The sequence below is a fragment of the Adiantum capillus-veneris genome, chromosome 23 (assembly GCF_014529385.1).
Source record: "Adiantum capillus-veneris isolate H3 chromosome 23, ASM1452938v2, whole genome shotgun sequence".
Classification (NCBI taxonomy): domain Eukaryota; kingdom Viridiplantae; phylum Streptophyta; class Polypodiopsida; order Polypodiales; family Pteridaceae; genus Adiantum; species Adiantum capillus-veneris.
In genome coordinates this window covers 42,054,410-42,072,529 of record NC_140953.1, presented here as the reverse complement: position 1 = coordinate 42,072,529, position 18,120 = coordinate 42,054,410, and the positions used below count along the sequence as shown (strand labels likewise).

Here is an 18,120-nt window from a genome sequence, read left to right as displayed (position 1 = left end):
AACATCTTGTCATTGAGAGTGATCCTCATCAAGCGGGTGATTCTTGAGATACTTCACGTACTTCAAATCCTTGGAGTAGTTGATCATTCTCTTCGCGCTTAGAGTTGAAGCTTGTACTCCTCTTTGTCCAGTTCCCTTGCCGGAAACTTGCTGGTGTTCTCCCGAATTCTTGGAGAGAGGCATGCTCGCGTTAGAATCTGTCGGTTCTTTCGGTTCCTCCATTGGGGATGGAGTGCTCGTCATCCTCCCATCTGGACAATATGAAGAGGGTTGCCATTTGATGTGCCTTAATAGTCTTTTTGACAGATATAAAGTGTTCTTGTTTGCTAAACCTGTCGACTATTATTAACTATTGTCCATATTCCCGTATTCCCATGGATAGACTTGGGTAATCCAAAGATAAAATCCATGGATATGCTCTCCCATGGTGAATTAGGAATTGGCAATGACTAGAGTAATCCAGGTTGCTTCCCTCTATCTTACTTTGTCTTTTGGCATACCAAGCATTTTGAAACATACTCTTGTATGTTTACTTTCATGGTAGGCCATAGAAATACGTCTCTACTCCTCGAAGAGTAGGTTGAATCCCTCTATGCCCCGCATAGGGAGGAGCATGGGATTCATACATTACTTTCCTCACGAAGGGAGTTAGTAACACATAGCCTATTGCCATGGAGAAGGTGACCATCCTACAAGGTGAACGGTTCTTTCTTCCATAAGGCAAGGGCTGAAATTATTTTCTTGAAATCAGGATTAGTAGCACTCTCATCTATCATAGAAGATAGATCATTGTGAGTTTCTATAGACACTGCATTTACTCTTGGTCGTCGTGATAGTGTATCAGCCACTTGATTGTGCTTACCAGCAATATGAGCAATATGAAAATTAAATTGTGAAATAAAATTTTCCCACCTCATTTGTTTGCCGAAAAGCTTGGTTTGCGTTTTGAAGTATTTAAGACTTTGGTGATCCGTTCATAGGATGAATGGAGTTGCCAAAAGATAATGCTTTCATGTGTCAAGGGCATGTAGAACAGCTAGTAGCTCCTTTTCGTATATGCCCAATACTCGTTCATCGGAATTGAGTCTTCGACTCTCGTAGGCTATGGCATGCCCTTCTTGAAGCAAGACTGCTCCAAGGCAACTCCACAAGCATCACATTGGACCTCAAATGGTTTTGAGAGATCCGGTAGTGTAAGCACTGGTTGAGAGGTAAGCTTCTCTTTGAGCTTCTCAAAAGCATTTTGCTCTTTTGCAATCTATGTATAATACTTAACGTTCTTTTTTGTCAAGTCATGCAATGGTCCTGCTATTTGTGAAAATTTTTCTATGAAGCGTTTTTAGTATGCACACATATCAAAAAAGCTTCGTAGTTCATGTAGATTCCTTGGATTAGGCAATCCTTTTATTACCTTTAACTTTGTTGGATCCATATGGATACCATCTTGAGAGATAATGTGACCTAAGTATTGAATCTGTTGAAGAAAAAAATCACTCTTCTTTTGATTAATGAAAAGTTTATTCTCCCTCAAAGCTTGAAAGACTACCTGGAGATGTTGCTTATGCTACTCAAGAGATTTGGAGTAGATGATAATATCATCAAAGAACACTCCAGTAAACTTGCGGTGGTGTCTAAAAATTGTTTCCATTAAGCGGTTGAATGTGGCCGGAGCATTTGTCAAGCCAAAAGGAATGACCAGATATTCATAAAGACCAAAGGTTGTACGAAAAACTGTCTTTACAATATCTTCATTGACTATCCTTATTTAATGGTAGTCACTCTCAAGGTCAATCCTACTGAAGTAGGTAGAGCCTTGTAACTTATCAAACAAATCTTCTACTCGCGGCATGGGAAATCTGTTTTGAATAGCGATCCTATTTAGTGCTCTATAGTCAACACACATACGATATGTGCCGTCTTTTTTTTGCACTAAAAGGACTGGTGAACAAAAGGGAGAGGAGCTAGGCCTCACCATCCCCTTATCTACCAGTTCATGTACTTGCCTCATAATCTCCTCTTGTTGAGCTTGGGAAACTCGATAAGGAGGCTTATAGGCGGTGAGCTCCCAAGTAGAAGCTCTATTCTATGGTCATCATCCCTTCTTTTGGAGGTAACTCTCCAGGGATGTCATCGATAAAAACATCTTGGAATCTATTGGAGGAAATTAGACAACTCTAATTCCTCTTGATTCCTACCATTTCCATTGGATAAAACATTGAAATCATTTATGGACTCTTTAACAAAAATCATGTATGTGGAAACTGAGCTTTTCATCGACTTATCAAAAGCAGGTGTGTTTCCAAGAGGTATAGTACGACCCGACTCATTAACATCTATGCACATGTTCTTTTTCCTGTACTTGAAATACATTCTCCTTTCAGGGAACTTCACATTGACAGCCATGCAGTTGAACCATAGTGCCCCTAGGATAACATCCTCATGCTTGAGAGGGGAGATAAAAAAGTCTTCTTTGTCGACATAGTCCAGCGTTTTGTGTCGACTGTCTCTCTCTCTCCTCTCCTCTCTCACGCTTCTGTACACGCGCACTCTCACATGGTATCTGTCACAAACTGCTGACATGTCAAAGCCTAAAGAATGGAGCCAACTTGCAAATGCTGGCTGAGGGGTCCTACGTACAGGACCACAAAGGTTGCCAAAACACTTCCTAGGTTGTCCTAAACCCTAGAAATAGGATTACAGCTTGTCCACATGCACATAGGGTTAGATGTGCACATGACACAGAAGGTGGTACCGCTCATTGGTGCTCTTTTAGTGACTATCCAAGAATATCATGGAAAAGGTGATTTCCACATCATGAAATTGGGCAATTGCGACGTTCTCTTGGGCATGCCTTGGCATGACAAGAATGACGTGACACACCAGATTCGAATCGTACGATTACCTTGATGCAAAAGGACAAGCCAGTTGTCCTCAAAGTTCGGTCGTCCGAACAAAAAGCAGAATGAAATTTTTTCTTATTGCTTTGTATTTAATACCTTTTTGAACTTTGAGAAAGTATTGTTTGAAATTTGTTTGAAATAGATTGTATTTGCTTTAAACGTGTCTTGGTGCTGATTTGAATTGTTTGACTCTGGATTTAATACTAGTTTCAATGATTGGTGATTTACTCTCGGGAGAAGTATTGGCGAGAATTGATGTTTCAGAATGCTTGCCCATACTCATGGCCCGGACCCTTGTGGTTATTTGTGGGGGGAGTATTGAATGTGTGAAAATACTATTTTTACTCATAGCCTGAACCTGGATGGTTATTTACGGGGGGAGCATTAAGCAGTCTGAGCAGTGGTTCTCTCAACACCTCCAAGCGACGCAAGTTGCAGTCTGGGGAGCGTTTGGTTGTAAAAGGCCTCTATATCTCATGTCACGGACCTCTTTAGGTTATTTGCAGGGGAATGTACATCGGCGAATGTATGTTTCTATATCTTGTAACATGCATATGTACTAAATATTCCTAATTGGCTGAGAATGCTTGGGTATGTAATTTTAGTGCAGTTAGGGTGTGATGGCTAATTTTGCTACGCCGGAATATCAAGAGCTTTGATTTGGAATGAGAAAACTTGTCCCTCGAAATGACCCTCGGAAATCTTTGAGCTAACTTTTAACTTGAGTTGTTTGGAGATACACGGTAATCATGGACGAGGGATGTCACAAACTGTCGACGTGTCAAGCCATTGAGGACCCGAACTGACTTGCAAATTCCAGTCCAGGGGCCTAAAACCTAGAAGCAAGAGAAGAAGCAGAAGTTCCCACTAACTTGCAATTTCTCGCCAAGTGGGCCAAGCATTCAAAAAGACTTCCCAAATGACTAAAGAAGTTTTTATCAACTTATGGACCCCGTCTGATTGGTCCCAAGTGCCTAGGGCCTTAAAAATAATATAAAGCAGCTCACACACATACTCAAAAATATTTGGGTAGCGTAATTGCTCACATTGACAAACTGTACGGACATCCCGTGAATCATGGTGGAAAGCTGTACGAACGCCCTGTGTTTTGCGTTGACAGATGACGTGCAGGCAGTGCGACAATCCACGTTTGGCGCTGATGGTTATTGACGTAGCAGGTTGTACGGATTTCCAGCTTTTGGGACCAGATCCTTTTAGGAGGATGTTTTTCATGTATTGCTTTTCAGGCCAAGGGCCATGGCTCTCTATTTGGCATTCTTCCGAGTGAGGGTGCAGATATGTGGCGTAGCCGTTGCACTAAGTTCAAGCAATATAAAGAAATACCAACAGGGGCGCCCCAAGATTTTCTCTCTTGGGGTGGAACTCTGCCACTCCACGTCTCGTGTCATGCATCTCTTTCAATTCAGTTGTTATTTGAAGTGCTTGAAGTTGTTTAGTCTGTTCTTTTGTGTTGGCATGTGGTGCCCTTCCGTTTCAAAAACCCATGACCCCATAAATGGCTAATAAATACTAACAAATGTGAACTCATTGAAAGCTGGCTACTTGTGATCACAAGATCGTCTACATAGAGGATAACAAGAGTCATCACACCTCCCTCACTCTAAATATACAGAGGATAACAAGAGTCATCACACCTCCCTCACTGTAAATATACAAACCTGGGTCTGCAGAGGAACGTTGAAAGAGGTGTCCTAGGAAGAAAGAGGGCATCTTTTGGTACCATGCTTAAGGGGCTTGCTTCATGCGGCCATAGAGAGCCTTCCACAACCTACAAGCCATGTCATCGAAATTTGGATCCAAGAACCCAGGAAGTTGCTCCAGATACACCTGCTCCTCTAAGTCGTCGTTTGCACCAATAATGACCACAATGATTGCAATGCCGATCCTCCTTCAAGGCATCCTTTTGAGCATCACTCTTCTTTGAATTATTGTTTCTTTTCTTCTTACCTTTGTGATTCTTCTTCTTGTTGTTGAAAGAACTAGCCAAGGCTTTGGAGCCTGGCTTCTTCCCCCTATTGAACCGCTCCTCTTGGTCCAACACCATTGGAACAATCTCGTCCCAAATAGTATTCAGCTTGCCACTCGTAATGGACGAAGAATAGAAATTGGTAATACTCAGGAGGTGCTTGGGCCAAAAGTTGGATGGCCATGTCCTCTAGAATCTTCACATGGAAAAGCTTATCAATTTAAAGGACATGGCCATGAGGGATCATATCAACAAGATGCAGGAGCTCCAATAGGAGATACTCCTGTTGAAGCTCTTGCATCTTGTTGATGTGATTCCTATGGATGAGTGCTTCGCATCAAAGGTCTTGAACTGCACCTCTAAGGCTATCCGCTTCATTGGAGAGACTTGATCATATAGTGAAGACAGCCGATCCCAAATGAACTTTGCATCCTTCATCAATTAGATGTGACTGATAATAGATGGTGTACTATTGAGGATAATGAAAGATCGGATTTAAGCATTGACATGCTCCTATAACTTCACTCTCGGAGGATCCTTCGTCTTTTGAAAGTTGCTCGAAACAAAGCCCCCAAGCTCATAAGAGTCGAAGACCGCCACCATGGTCGCTTTCCAAATGGCATAGTTGTCGCCATTCAATTGTCGACCTTAGGGAAAGGTAGGGAAGGTAGGTTAATCTTGATTGGTTGATCATCTATGCCGGAGTAGAACTGGACCAATCTCCCCACTCCTAGTTGACGGGTGGTTCTCCACCGTTGGGTGCTACCTCAGGTCGTACTTCTTCATCATGAACTGAGTAGCCATCAGAATTATCACTCCTCTTCATCGTGTGAGAGAATTTTGGCATGCGACAAGGGTAGGTCATAGTGACATAAAAACGCGTTCCGGCCCTCTGAAACGGCGAAATGACCGAAATGTTTCAGCGGAAGGACTTGATTTCTTTTTTTGCGCTCCCTTTTGACTTGTTGACCCATAAACCACCCGTTTGGGGATTTTTTAAGTCATGCACAAAGGCAGCCTCAAAAAATTGATACCTTGTTACTCGTGACTCAAGTCTCACATCTAGATTTTGGTATTTCACATGTCTTGACAGGTAAATTTGTATGAAAATTCAATGTATAATTATAGGTGCATACATGTAAAACGAAATGTGTGTTTCGCTTTCTTTGAGCTCCAAAACGAAACGTTTTAGAAACCTCGAAACCCCGAAATGCACGAAACCTCGAAACATTTCATGTCACACTTGTCTAGGTCAAGGTAGAGGAAGGGGAACCTTTAAATTGCATCTACCTCAGATACGGCCGGGCAAAGCCACAAGACATCCCTCACTCCCTAATCTGCTCCTGGGAGATACTAGAGCCACCATTGGAGAACTCTGTGTGTGTGTGTGTGTGTGTGTGTGTGTGAGAGAGAGAGAGAGAGAGAGAGAGAGAGAGAGAGAGAGAGAGAGAGAGAGAGAGAGAGAGAGAGAGAGGGCTTCGGTTTTTGCTAAGACAATAGCAAATTACGAAAGCAAGCAGGCAATACATAAGCCTGTAGGCATTGCAACCGCCATAATTGGTAGTGGAAAAAACCCTAGGATACAACAATACCAAACCATAGGGAAAAAACCACCAATGATGTAGAGTCACAAAAGAAAGGTGATACATAAAAAATTAGAGACAAAGAAGTAGGCGGTCTCTGACATAGGGTGCATCACCACCTCATAACCACTCTGCATCGAAGAAGACTCAGGGAGGGAGAGAGCCTTAAGCCACCCTTTACAACAATCAACAGGCTATGGCACTCTTCAACCTACAAAACCATGAGCATGGAGTAGGCAAAGCCGAAGGTGAGGGAAAAAATCTACCCACCAACCCTCTAGCACCACACCCATCAAACCCCGCCCCCCAGCTCCTTACAAACACCCACCAGTCATGACAAAAACTGAGAACGCTGAACTTAGTATTGATGTTTCCTCGTGTGGGTGTGGTGTGTATGTTGTGTTTGGGAGCATATGTTAGTACCTAGTTCTACATCCACTATTGGGCACTAACGACATTAGCGGGGATGTCGTGGTATTTGGTCAATACTATGCATGATGGATATATTGTCTTGTGGGTTACTACCATGGGTCTATACCTTACACTTTCTTTTAGGGGCGAATCTGATTCATGATTCTTCTAGGTATACATGATGATATATATAAATAACTCAATAAATAAATATATATATATATATATATATATATATGTGTGTGTGTGTGTGTGTGTATGTATACATACATACAGAGAGAGAGAGAGAGAGAGAGAGAGAGAGAGAGAGAGAGAGAGAGAGAGAGAGAGAGAGAGAGAGCATATTGCGTAGGGTGTTTGGGGAGAAAAAACAAGGATTGATTTTGTGTGTGACAAAATTAAAGTCTATTCTTTGGTTTGTTGGGCCGTGCCCAAATTGTGACCATCACAAAGGAAGCTGTTGCCAAAATCAAGATTTTAAGGTTTTGGTTGTTTGTTTTGGGGTTTTGGAGTGGTGACGAAAACGTGTCTTACGCAAAAAAGAAAAACTGGCACTGTCACGCTGACACACAACTTAGAAGCAAGCAAACAAACAAAAACAATGAAACAAACCTGTCTAGCAAAATCAGAAGGAAAGCAACAAAACCGTTGCAGGCATCCAAAAGGAGAAGAGAGGGGGGGGGGGGGAGGGGGTGGGAGGGAATGCTGTCTGTGAGAGCATCCAGATTATCGATGGTGAGGGGCAGGTATTCGAATGGAGGCGAGCAGCAGCTTATCTTTAAGAAAGAAGCATAATTGTCTTTCTTGTTTCTCTGGTTGACTCGTTTCTTTGGAGTGTAGGATTATTTTGGAAACGGAAGCAAATGTTATAGCTGCCAAGGTGGCAATGCGGGGTGCAGATGCAGACGTTCCTCTCTCTGAACAGGTATGCATTTTTTTACCCCCTTACATTGCAAGCAATTACAACCATTAGACAAACTTAGTCGACATGAATGGTCAATGTGCTGCTAATGTTGCAACCTCTCGAACTTCAATAAACTCACGCCATCCATTTCAAAGGAGATCTAGGAAGTTTAATAATGAAATCAAGTACAACCACGTCTTAGTTTATGTGCATGTCTAGGTGCATCTGTGAATTCTCAACCTTGAGGAGCAAGTTAACCCTCTTCACATTCTTGTTCTGTATTGCAAACATATCTGCAACTTTTAATGCTTATTTTGCCTCTTTTCTGGTGGAATGTAGATTTAGGAATTTCTTTGTTGTTTGCAGACTCTCACACAAGCTCTTGCCACAGCTAGGGAGCATCTTGCAAGATCTCTTCTGAAGTAAATTGAGTTTTACTTAACAATGAAGGCAATTGCAGGATCAGTGTCTCTTTTTTTTATAAGATCTTTTCTTGATACATACCTCAATGAGGCAAAACACTACTCCAATCGGCCCTTTTTTTTCTTATTTGAGGACCAAAATGGGGAGCTCTCTCTCTCTCTCTCTCTCTCTCTCTCTGGCGTGCATGCCTCACTCTGCACTGTGTCGTTTTTTTTGGGATGGCGCTCTTTTCTACTGGCTTTGTCAGTAAATGATTATAGGAAAAGGCACCTCCAAATAGACTAGCGAAAAGAGGAACTAGATTGCCATTGCATGGTATTGTACTAGCAGGTTTTTGCTTGGTAAATTTGCCCCTCGCTGTTGTGACAGTAAATAACGAGTTCTAACAGCATTGGGCTATCTGTTTTCTTGTACAACAGCTGTTGTTGTGATGGACAAATTGGTGCATCGCAAATCGTGCATTATCCACCTAACAAAATGATAATATCAGCACCTTTTCATTCATGATACTTCAAATGTTTGTAGGTATCAATTGCCATTCTGCACATGCTTCATTAGATAGATGAAACCAATTGCATTTCGATCATGTGTTATGTCAGCTCCTTAGAAATGTGTGCGTGTGTGTGTGTGTGTGTGTGTGTGTGTGTGTGTGAGAGAGAGAGAGAGAGAGAGAGAGAGAGAGAGAGAGAGAGAGATTTTATTATTGTCTGTGAAGGTCAAATATGACCTATGGAACCACAAATACGTGTGACGAACTATGTGTGGGGCCCTTGATGCTCGAAGGTCGTGGTGATGAGAATCACAATGGAGAGTAAAGTATGAAGGTCTAGATCCTGGCTGAAAATGTGAGGGAAGTAATCTAGAAGTGAGCAAAAGCTCAGCACTCTAGAAGTGTGCGGTTCTCAAACTCAAAACCTACAGTGAACATAATGTGTAGAGTGGATTGGATTCTTCTCCATTGCCCCAGTGCCCTATCTTGCATTGAAGGGAGTGGGAGCTAAGTTGAATGGTTTTGATAGTGCATATCAATGGCAAGTGGATAGGTCCAGGCATTTAAGGGCAAGTACAGTTGCTTCTTCAGTGGAGAGAGAGAGAGAGCCATTCAACAGCCAAGGAATAGGTCTATTTTAATGTTTTATTAGGATTCGGATTGCATCTGTTGAAGCCTTCAAAAGGATTAGGGGGTGCACTTTAAACGCAATGGGCAGGCCATAGTAAAAATCTTGCCTTTTTTGCAAGAAATTGCATGTGATAACCAAGTTGAATTTGACCATGTCAATTAAAAAAAAAGCTGGGGCATTTCAAGTTAGCAAAAAAGGTTGAACCTTTTGTTTGTACAATATGGTTGTCAAATGTTTTTGGCTTGTAGAGCTGCCAACCTTAGCTTGATAATAATTATTATGATGATGTGCTTTCCTCTCCTAGAGAGAGGATGGGTCACAATGTTTGTTTCAAGTAAAGATGCAATACCAAAAGTTCAGTGAGTTTTGAGTTAACCTGAATTACTTTAGAGAATCAGGGTAGCCTTCTCTCTTTCAAAACTCTACCCTTGTTTGTTGCTAGAGTTAAGTTGCTAAAGTGTCGGTCTTGGTATCTAATGCCTTGACAAAGGGTCCAGCCTACCTCAATGATGGTTTCATTTCTTGTTACCTTGATTGGATATTGACAGACAAGGTCTTCACCCGAGGATCTTTTAGGTCCAGCATAGACACATGGCTACATTTGGTATGGGCAGTTCCAAGTGTTCTTTTTAGGCATCATAGTCACTGTTTCTTCGAAATATCCATCTCAACAGCCAGTGTGGCTACTTGCTCGAATCAGAATAAAATATTCATCACTTGGGCTCATGATCCGAAGCGGCTCATTGACACTAAGATTGCTGTCTTTACTAGTGCCCTCTAGATTAGATCTAGAGGATTGATTTCTGTATGTTGTCGTACTTTGTGGTTGTCCTTCGAATTTCATTGTCTTTGCACGTAGCTTGTGTGTGTGTTTTGGGGGGGGGGGGGGGGGGGGGGGGGGTGTGACATCTTCACTAAACAATAGGGAATTGATTGATCATGCATTCTTTTCTTGCAGATGGAAGTGCGGCACTAGGCTTGATCGTTCTTTATTGGACACGGACAAAAACGGTGTTAAGAGTTTAGGCATCTCTCTCGATTTGTCTAGTCTGTCCCACTTTCTCCCAGGGACAGTTGTTAGGGAGTCGAGGTGGTTGTGTGTTTAGTGTGAGGTTTTCTCATGTTCGGTTATGGGGTTAAACTAGGAGTATTTTTTCCACGCTTCTCTGTTTTTTTTCAGAGCCCTTTTGGGCATTTTGTGCCCATTCCTACCATTTTCCAGCTTTGAGGTCGTGGGGGCTGGTGGACAACTAGTCGACCCAAACTTATGGAGGTATATAGGTAGGGTAGGGGAGATGGAGTGTGCACAGGCCTAGGTTCACGGGCGTCCCTTGGGCTAGCAAATGTGATGCACAGCAGGGGATCACCTACCGTTGCGTTTTAGTCTCTCAGGGCATATTCTAGGAGGCGCCACGATCTTGCAAATGCAGAGCACCTCCATCTTGGTGTAGGCATACAAGAGGAGCTCCATGTTCTCTACGCGACAACCACACCATGGGGCAGTCTTGATCCTCTTTCTTCTTCCTCCCGATCTTGCTAGAGCCTCACTTTCTTAGGAGGCTAGGGTAACCCATGTGGAGATTGCATCATTGGTCTTGTATGCAGGAGTAGTTGGTAGTGTCAGTAGCAGTCACAATTGTGTGTACCTCGGGTCTATCCATTGGGCATGTCAATTCTATGTTAGACCACCCTTGGTCACTTGTATGAGCAGCTTGTTATCAGCATGAAGAGCCTTTCCAATCTCTCTCTCTCTCTCTCTCTCTCTCTCTCTCTCTCTCTCTCTCTCTCTCTCTCTCGCGAATTTCCTGTCTCTTTCTACCTTAGTGGTCTCTCTTCTCCACCTCTCTCTCTCAAATTCCCTGTCTCTTTCTACCTTAGTGATCTCTCTTCTCCACAAATGCCTTGTTCATGTATGTGGCATTGCAGGTGTTCTAGATTGAAGTCGAGCTGTCCAGCTCGTCCTTGGTTTCCTTGACCATTTCTTGCGGATTTGGGTGGTGTGCTTTTAGCCCATAGTGCAGTTAGTATCGTTCCTCTTTAGCCATTTCAGTGGTTGCTTCGTCTTTTGGATTTGTGATGTGACAGTTGCTCTTCCAAGTGCATCTGAGCAGTAGTTCTTATGTTTTGTCTTCTAGATTGATCCCTAGAGACTCTACCGTTCAGGACATATCTACTTTCCTTATCCTTAGGTTGGTATCTTATTTTGTACAGGTGGATAGTGGTCCTTCTCGGAGTAGGAACTAGTTCAAGTTAGCCATGGCATTCTTTGTAGTTGAGGAGATGTTCTTCTCGATTCTTCCACTTATAGTTCCAGGTTCCATAGTTATATCTCCTTTCGAATTCACCTACCGAAGTAATCCAATTACACAAGTAGAGATTGCTGGAGAGTTTTGATAATTATCCATGGTTCGAGTGTTCTCCCTTCAAAGGCGGATGCGGTGCTAGCTTGGGAGTCGGTTTCTGGGACTACTTCCTTACAGTTTGTGGTTCCATGTGCAATGAACATGATTGACAATCTGTTTGGTGTCTTTTTATAGCACCTTGTTCTTCTCTTGCAAAGCTTCAGCGCAAGGTCTCTTGACCATGCCGTATTAGTTGCACTTTTAGTATTGATGCGTGTTCCTTTCTGTTGAATGTTTGTTCCCAATTTGCTCTGAGAGGGGTGATATTCTCTTGGGATGTGTTTTGGATAGATGAAGATCAATTGCAATTCTCACTCTCGATTCAGAATAAGTTTCTTCCGACACAATTTACAATTCATCATTGTATATGGTGGTTGGTGCAGTTCTTTGGTTCTTCAACATCGGATCGTTGATTTCTCAGTAGCTTTGGTTGTCTCATTCTTTGGACTTCTTGTAGTAGCTTGGAGATTTTGGTATATATATGACCTTAGATGCAAGTTTCCAACTCTTTCCTCAAGGTGGAGCACTTTAGAGTTGGAAAATAATCCGGATACCAATAGTTTATGCCTTTACCCTCACTCTTGGTGCCTTCTCTTGGAGCTATCAATAGTAGTACCTTCTGCAAATGCTAGTTGTGCTACTCATGAGTCGGTTGAGATGAGGAGATTCTTTTTAGAGCTAATTTACCTTCACCGGAGAATTGTACTTCACGAACATCTTTTGAGGGTACTGGTTTTATGATGCTATGACCGTGTATTGTTTGACCTCCAAGTTCTGTAGCAGATATCCTCGTCCAAGAAACCCTCTTTTTACAATTGCAGATTGCTCACTCCAGCATCCTGGTCCGACTTCATTTCTAGAAGCTAACAGGGAGTATTAGGCATCTCTATTAATTCGTCCAATCGTTCCCAGTTTCTCCAAGGGACAACTGTTAGGGAGAGAGGGTGGTTGTTTTGTGGATGTGCCCAGCCAGTGTGAGGTTGTTTTCTCATGTCGGGTTGGGTGTAGCCATGTTTAGCCTTGGGTTTTCGCTTGGTTCCATGGCCATTAAGCTCCTAGAGGCTGGGAGTAATTTTTCCAACCTTGTTTGTTTTTTTCCAAATTCCTTTTGGAAATTTTGTATCTATTCCTACTATTTTCCCAATTTTGAAGTCGTGAGGGCTGGCGAACTGCTGGCCGACCTAGGTTTATGGAGGTATATAGAGAGTGCACATGCCTGAGGTGCAAGGGGGGCCTTGGGGGTCCTAAGGTGATCATATGGGCACTTGGAAGCTAGTTTTCCTAGCATTTTTTAGCAACCCCTCCTAGCGCTTTTGCATCCCATCAGTTGCAGTCACCAACATGAGGGGTACCATACCAGCAGATGTGATGGGCAGTAGGGGATCACCCTTGCATTTTACTCTCAGGGCATATTCTAGGAGGCACCGTGGTCTTGAAGACGCAGAGCACTTCCATCTTGGTGCAAGCATACAAAAGGAGGAGATCCCACGTTCTCCAAGGGGCAACCACACCATAGGGCAACCTTGATCCTATTTCTTCTTCCTCCAGATCAGTCTTCTTGTTTGGAGATTTCGCATTAGAGCCTCGCTTTCTTAAGAGGCTAGGGTAGCCCATGTGGAGAGCGTGTCAATGGTCTGGTGGCAATGTTAGTAGCAATCACAATTGAGTGTACCTCGGGTTTATGCATTGGATTATTCAGTTCTATGTTGGACCACCACCCTTGGTCACTTGTATGAGCAACTTGTTATCAACATGCAGAGTCTTCCCCAGATCTCTCTCTTTCTCTCTTATTCTCAGATGTTGTCTCTTTCTACCTTAGTGATCTCTCTTCTCCACATGCGCCTTGTTCATGTATGTGGCGTTGCAAGTGTTCCATATCAAAGTCGAGGTGTCCACCAAATCACCTTGTCTTCATTGCATCTTCCGTGCCACCTTTGATAAAAGGGTCTTATTTTGCCATCCTCTAAGAGGATAGAGGGAGCATGGTGGATTATTTTTTGCTAATTACAAAGATTGGAGATCTGTAGATCTTATCTAGACCAATTGGAGTATGTAGAAGATCATTGGTATAGTGTGATTGACTATATGCTTCTTTCTGCAAAACAACATGCATAGCATACACAATGAAGCCTCAAATCCAACCATCATACAGAATGTACTAAACTTTCTTGTGGGGAGGGAACTACACATGTAGTTGCAACCATCTATTTGCATTGATTTTATACAAGAACTAATATATGCTTCCATGGTTGAACAAATGGTTTGAAAGACAAATCTTCACCATGATGAACCTTAAAGATCGGAAGCTTTCAAAAATGTCGATGGGTGTTGTGCAAAAGAATGCTTTACCATAAATCACATGCTTCATACTGAAGGTGTCTACAAACATTGTTCAAGGAAGACATGGTTTAATACAAAATGTCAAATGCTTGAAAGCATGTAATGGGCTTGCATTCCAACAATTTATCAAAGGCATGTAAATGCATACAATGCACTTCTCCAAAATTATCAAAGAACATGCATGAGAAGTTAATTGTACAATTTTCTCAAGTTTACACTACGTGGAATGCCTCATGGTTGGAGCACCAATGGATTAATCATGTATGTACAGGAGGAGATACAAACAATGTAACCAACAAACTCTCGGTTTATAATGGTTGAATCTCTTATGGCACAATTATTTGAACTATAATGCAAGAAAAATTAAGTTCGTGTGCTAAAGAAAATGAAAAACATACTCATGAACAAGTAGTCATCCATCATAGTACCATTGATCATCTTGTTACCCTTTTAATTCCCACAAAGGAAAGTTGATTGAAAGTAAAAGGCTTCTATTTTGCTTTGGGGACTTAAAAAAGGCTTTTGATATGGTCACTCAAGAGAAGCTTTGGGGGCTTCAAAAAGGCTTTTAATATGCTCACTCAAGAAAGGCTTTGGAGATGCATGAACTTAAGTACAAAGAGAACACATACATGCAATTTCAAGTATATATAAGAAAGTGGTATGTTGAGTAGGCTTGACAGGACATTTTCAAAATTTCCTCAAGCAATAATGTTATTTAAGGGTACCCACTTTTGCCAACACTCTTTGGGCTATGCTTGGATAAATTGCAGCACATGGTTCTTGGAAAAGCTAAAGAAGTTCTGTTTGTAATGTGTGCTCATGTTGTAAATATATGCAAAATGATATAAGACTCATACTCAAGAAGATGCACCCAAAGCTTCCTTGCAAACACATAGTGATTGATGATGAATGCGTAAAAGAAACAAGTTATGCTTCCAAAAACTCTCAAGGAGAAACCATGCATTGTGTAGAATCAAGAACCACTTGAAGTAGTAGACAGTTTGAAGTGCCTTGGCTTTGAAATTCCAGTAAACCACAAATGGCACAAATTCTCTATGTATTATCTTGAAGCCGAGTAGAAAGCCTTGAAAACATGTGAACAAGAAAATCTTAAATGTTGGATTCTCAAGAATGAGTCTTTTGACATTTTGGTGCCTGTACTTCTGTATAAGGTTGAGGTATGGGTTGACAGTGTCTCCACTTGAAAACAGTAGCTTTTGTTACAAAATTTAACCCATATCAAATTCAAACACCTTACATGCTTCTTGAGTTAGGGTCACTCCCTATCGAGACTGTAGCAAGGAGAGTCATGGAGTACATGACAAGATGCACCGAAGCTTGCCATATTGGCTTCAAGGGTAATTCTAACATTGGGAAGGACACATTTCAAAAAAAATTAGTGATGGCTTTTTGGTCGACATGTATTTCTATCTACAACTTTCATGGTTGACTATATAGGGGTATAGTGTGTTGATCATGCCACATTGGTTGGGTGATTTCTTGCACACAATCCCACAATTATGTAGAATATATATCTCCATTGAAAGAGGACCTACAACCCATGGTGTCTAGGTAGTATGCCATAAGGAGACATTGTATTTATCAGGCTCAATAGCATGGCACCTTCTTTAGCATGAGATCTTATGGTGGGCTCTTATTCTAACTATCCAACTTCCCCACTTGGTAACAAGAAAGTAGGGTATGGGTGAGGCATCAAGAAAAGTTCACACAGAGTGAGGAACCGGATTCTTGACCAAAATATATGGCAGTTTTACAACACATGGATCACATACAAACCACCTCTTCCATCAAAGATATTGTATTATAAGATCACATCAAGACTATTCTAGAGAAGAGAATCATCCGACATCCATAATATATTGTCCATATATGCCACTTAGTGCTATAGCGACAATTGGACAACTCGAGGACTCCCACCAACTAGAGATTGGGGTTGGGGTGGCAGCAAAGAATGGCAGAGACCCAATCCCATCCACCGACATTCAAAGAGAAGTCACACTACAATAGGCAAAGGTTGCTCGAGCCCGTAGACACCCCATAGCACCAGAATATTAAGCCTAGAGAGTACATCACAAGCAAACCATACAGAGGCAGATGAAGCCACCCTTCTCGAACCTTGCTCTATGCTATGTAGACTTTTCACTCCCTTCCAACCTATGCATGACATGCTACAACAGCACCAGTCTGGTACAATATGAAGCTGGCTAGTCTTTTCACTATCATGGTTGTGCTCTCCTATGCATATAGTTGCACATCAATTGGAGGTGGGGACCATTGAGTTCCATCCCCCTCATCCCCCATACCAATGTAAATCTATTTTGTTTAAATTTGTAGAGGTTTTATTTCAGCACTTAGGTTTTTTTTTAATATCCAAAAAGTGCAAAAGCAGACTTCAGCCTCTAGAAAATGTTAATAGTACTCTCTCTCTCTCTCTCTCTCTCTCTCTCTCACGCAGGTGTGCAAAACACTTGCCATTTTACATAGTCCAATGCTTTACAAGATACAGCTTTGACTGACTTAGATTTCTTACACATCTAAAAGCTAGTGATTCTGCTAAACAATGTAAGAAGTGCTTTTCTCTTTCTCAGCCCGTCACTTCTTCAAATAGTGAATGGTTGGAAGAAATACTAATCACACATAGCTGGAGGTCAAAAGGAGCTGGATACTAGATGCAAAAGTAGCCTACAAAATTCCTCTTTGTGAGGAAAGGAAGGTGAGCATTTCCACATATTCTTTACAAAAGCAAAAGGGAACTTGGTCACGATGTAGATGATGTGGATGACCCAAACTTCTTTGCAAAGTACTCGACTGCTCGGGCTTGATGTTTAGCCACTGATGGTTTCACCCACTTCTTTGGCCCAGGAACTGGAATCATAGTGCAACCAGCTGCTTCTAGCTTCTCCTTTGCCACCCCAGAGAAAGCTCCAGCTTTTACAGAAAGTTTGGCATGTAGCTCACCATCACCAAGTATCTGCAAATAAACCAAAAACAATTGAGTAAGGACTTCTTGTGGAATTCTTAAGCCACAGAAAGCCTGGTGAATCGTGAAGTTCTTAACAAAATCTCAGACCGGTGCACATAAAAGTACATGACGGTGCCACCACACCTTCAGGCGAAGTCGTCGATCTCGACCTGTGGGCTTCAATATACCTTTACTCTTGAGCGTTTCCAAGGAGACTTCCTCACCCTCTTTGTAATCTGCCACAGCTATGTCTGAAAGGTTGACAGTGACAAATTTTGGAAGCCCTTTTTTCATTCCTGCCAAAAAAAAAAACATCCCCACAATTACTGCAGTCACCGGTTTAGGGTATTCAAAATGCGCGACCATGAGTGAGAGTCCATGTGTCTGTGAGTGCATAAATGGTGTGCATAGTATGTATGTAGCTATGCACTTTCAGAAAAAACTTACCTCCAGCAATACCCCGAAGTTTGGGAAGCCGGCGATACAAAGGGGTTTGACCTCCTTCAAATCCAGGTCGCACTCCAGGTCCTGATCTTGATTTTTGACCCCTCATTCCAAACCCACAGCTGCCACCCTGGCCAGCACCATGACCCCGACCCTTTCTCATTGCCTTCTTGCGAGACCCCGGCTGGGGCCCTATGTTAGTAAGGGTAAATCTTTCTGCACAGATCACAACATAAACACAGACTGGTTGAGACAAAGTACATGCTCATTTCAAATCCACAGCCACCCCGACCCTGGCTACAGCCCTAGATTAGTAAGGACAAATCTTTTTGCACAGGAACACCACATAAAACAGAGTGCTTGAGACAAAGGACATCTCACAATAACAACTTCAAATAAATGGCCTGTCCTCTACCCTGGCTTTCTTCCACCTCCCTTAGTAAAAAGTTTGCACCGCCAAAGGGAAATTTTGCAGTATCCCCCCTCTGTTCTTGTGAAGCCCTCTCCCCTCCCTGAAACACATAGACTGTTAAGAGTTACACTGCCGTTGCTTCACCATTTTGTACAGCTAGTGATTGTCCCAGGTTGGGTTGGCCACCCATCGCACACCACGTAGATT

At 42.3% G+C, this 18,120-nt stretch overlaps 2 protein-coding genes across 2 annotated transcripts in view; one reads left to right on the top strand and one right to left on the bottom strand.

Annotated features, from left to right (window-relative positions):
• LOC147427703 (coatomer subunit zeta-2-like) overlaps window positions 1–8,607 on the top strand; it is a 40,215-nt gene extending 31,608 nt beyond the window's left edge. Inside the window, exons 5-6 of the mRNA XM_086497162.1 lie at window positions 7,722–7,806; window positions 8,152–8,607. Of these exons, the coding sequence (XP_086353288.1) occupies window positions 7,722–7,806; window positions 8,152–8,211 (145 nt within the window). The 3' untranslated portion in view covers window positions 8,212–8,607. The remainder of the gene's footprint in view (window positions 1–7,721; window positions 7,807–8,151) is intronic.
• An 8,036-nt stretch (window positions 8,608–16,643) lies between these two features.
• Window positions 16,644–18,120, bottom strand: part of RPL15 (ribosomal protein L15) — a 33,722-nt gene continuing 32,245 nt past the window's right edge. Inside the window, exons 3-5 of the mRNA XM_086497273.1 lie at window positions 17,505–17,717; window positions 17,202–17,353; window positions 16,644–17,066 (exon numbers count right to left, since the gene is read on the bottom strand). Of these exons, the coding sequence (XP_086353399.1) occupies window positions 16,854–17,066; window positions 17,202–17,353; window positions 17,505–17,717 (578 nt within the window). The 3' untranslated portion in view covers window positions 16,644–16,853. The remainder of the gene's footprint in view (window positions 17,067–17,201; window positions 17,354–17,504; window positions 17,718–18,120) is intronic.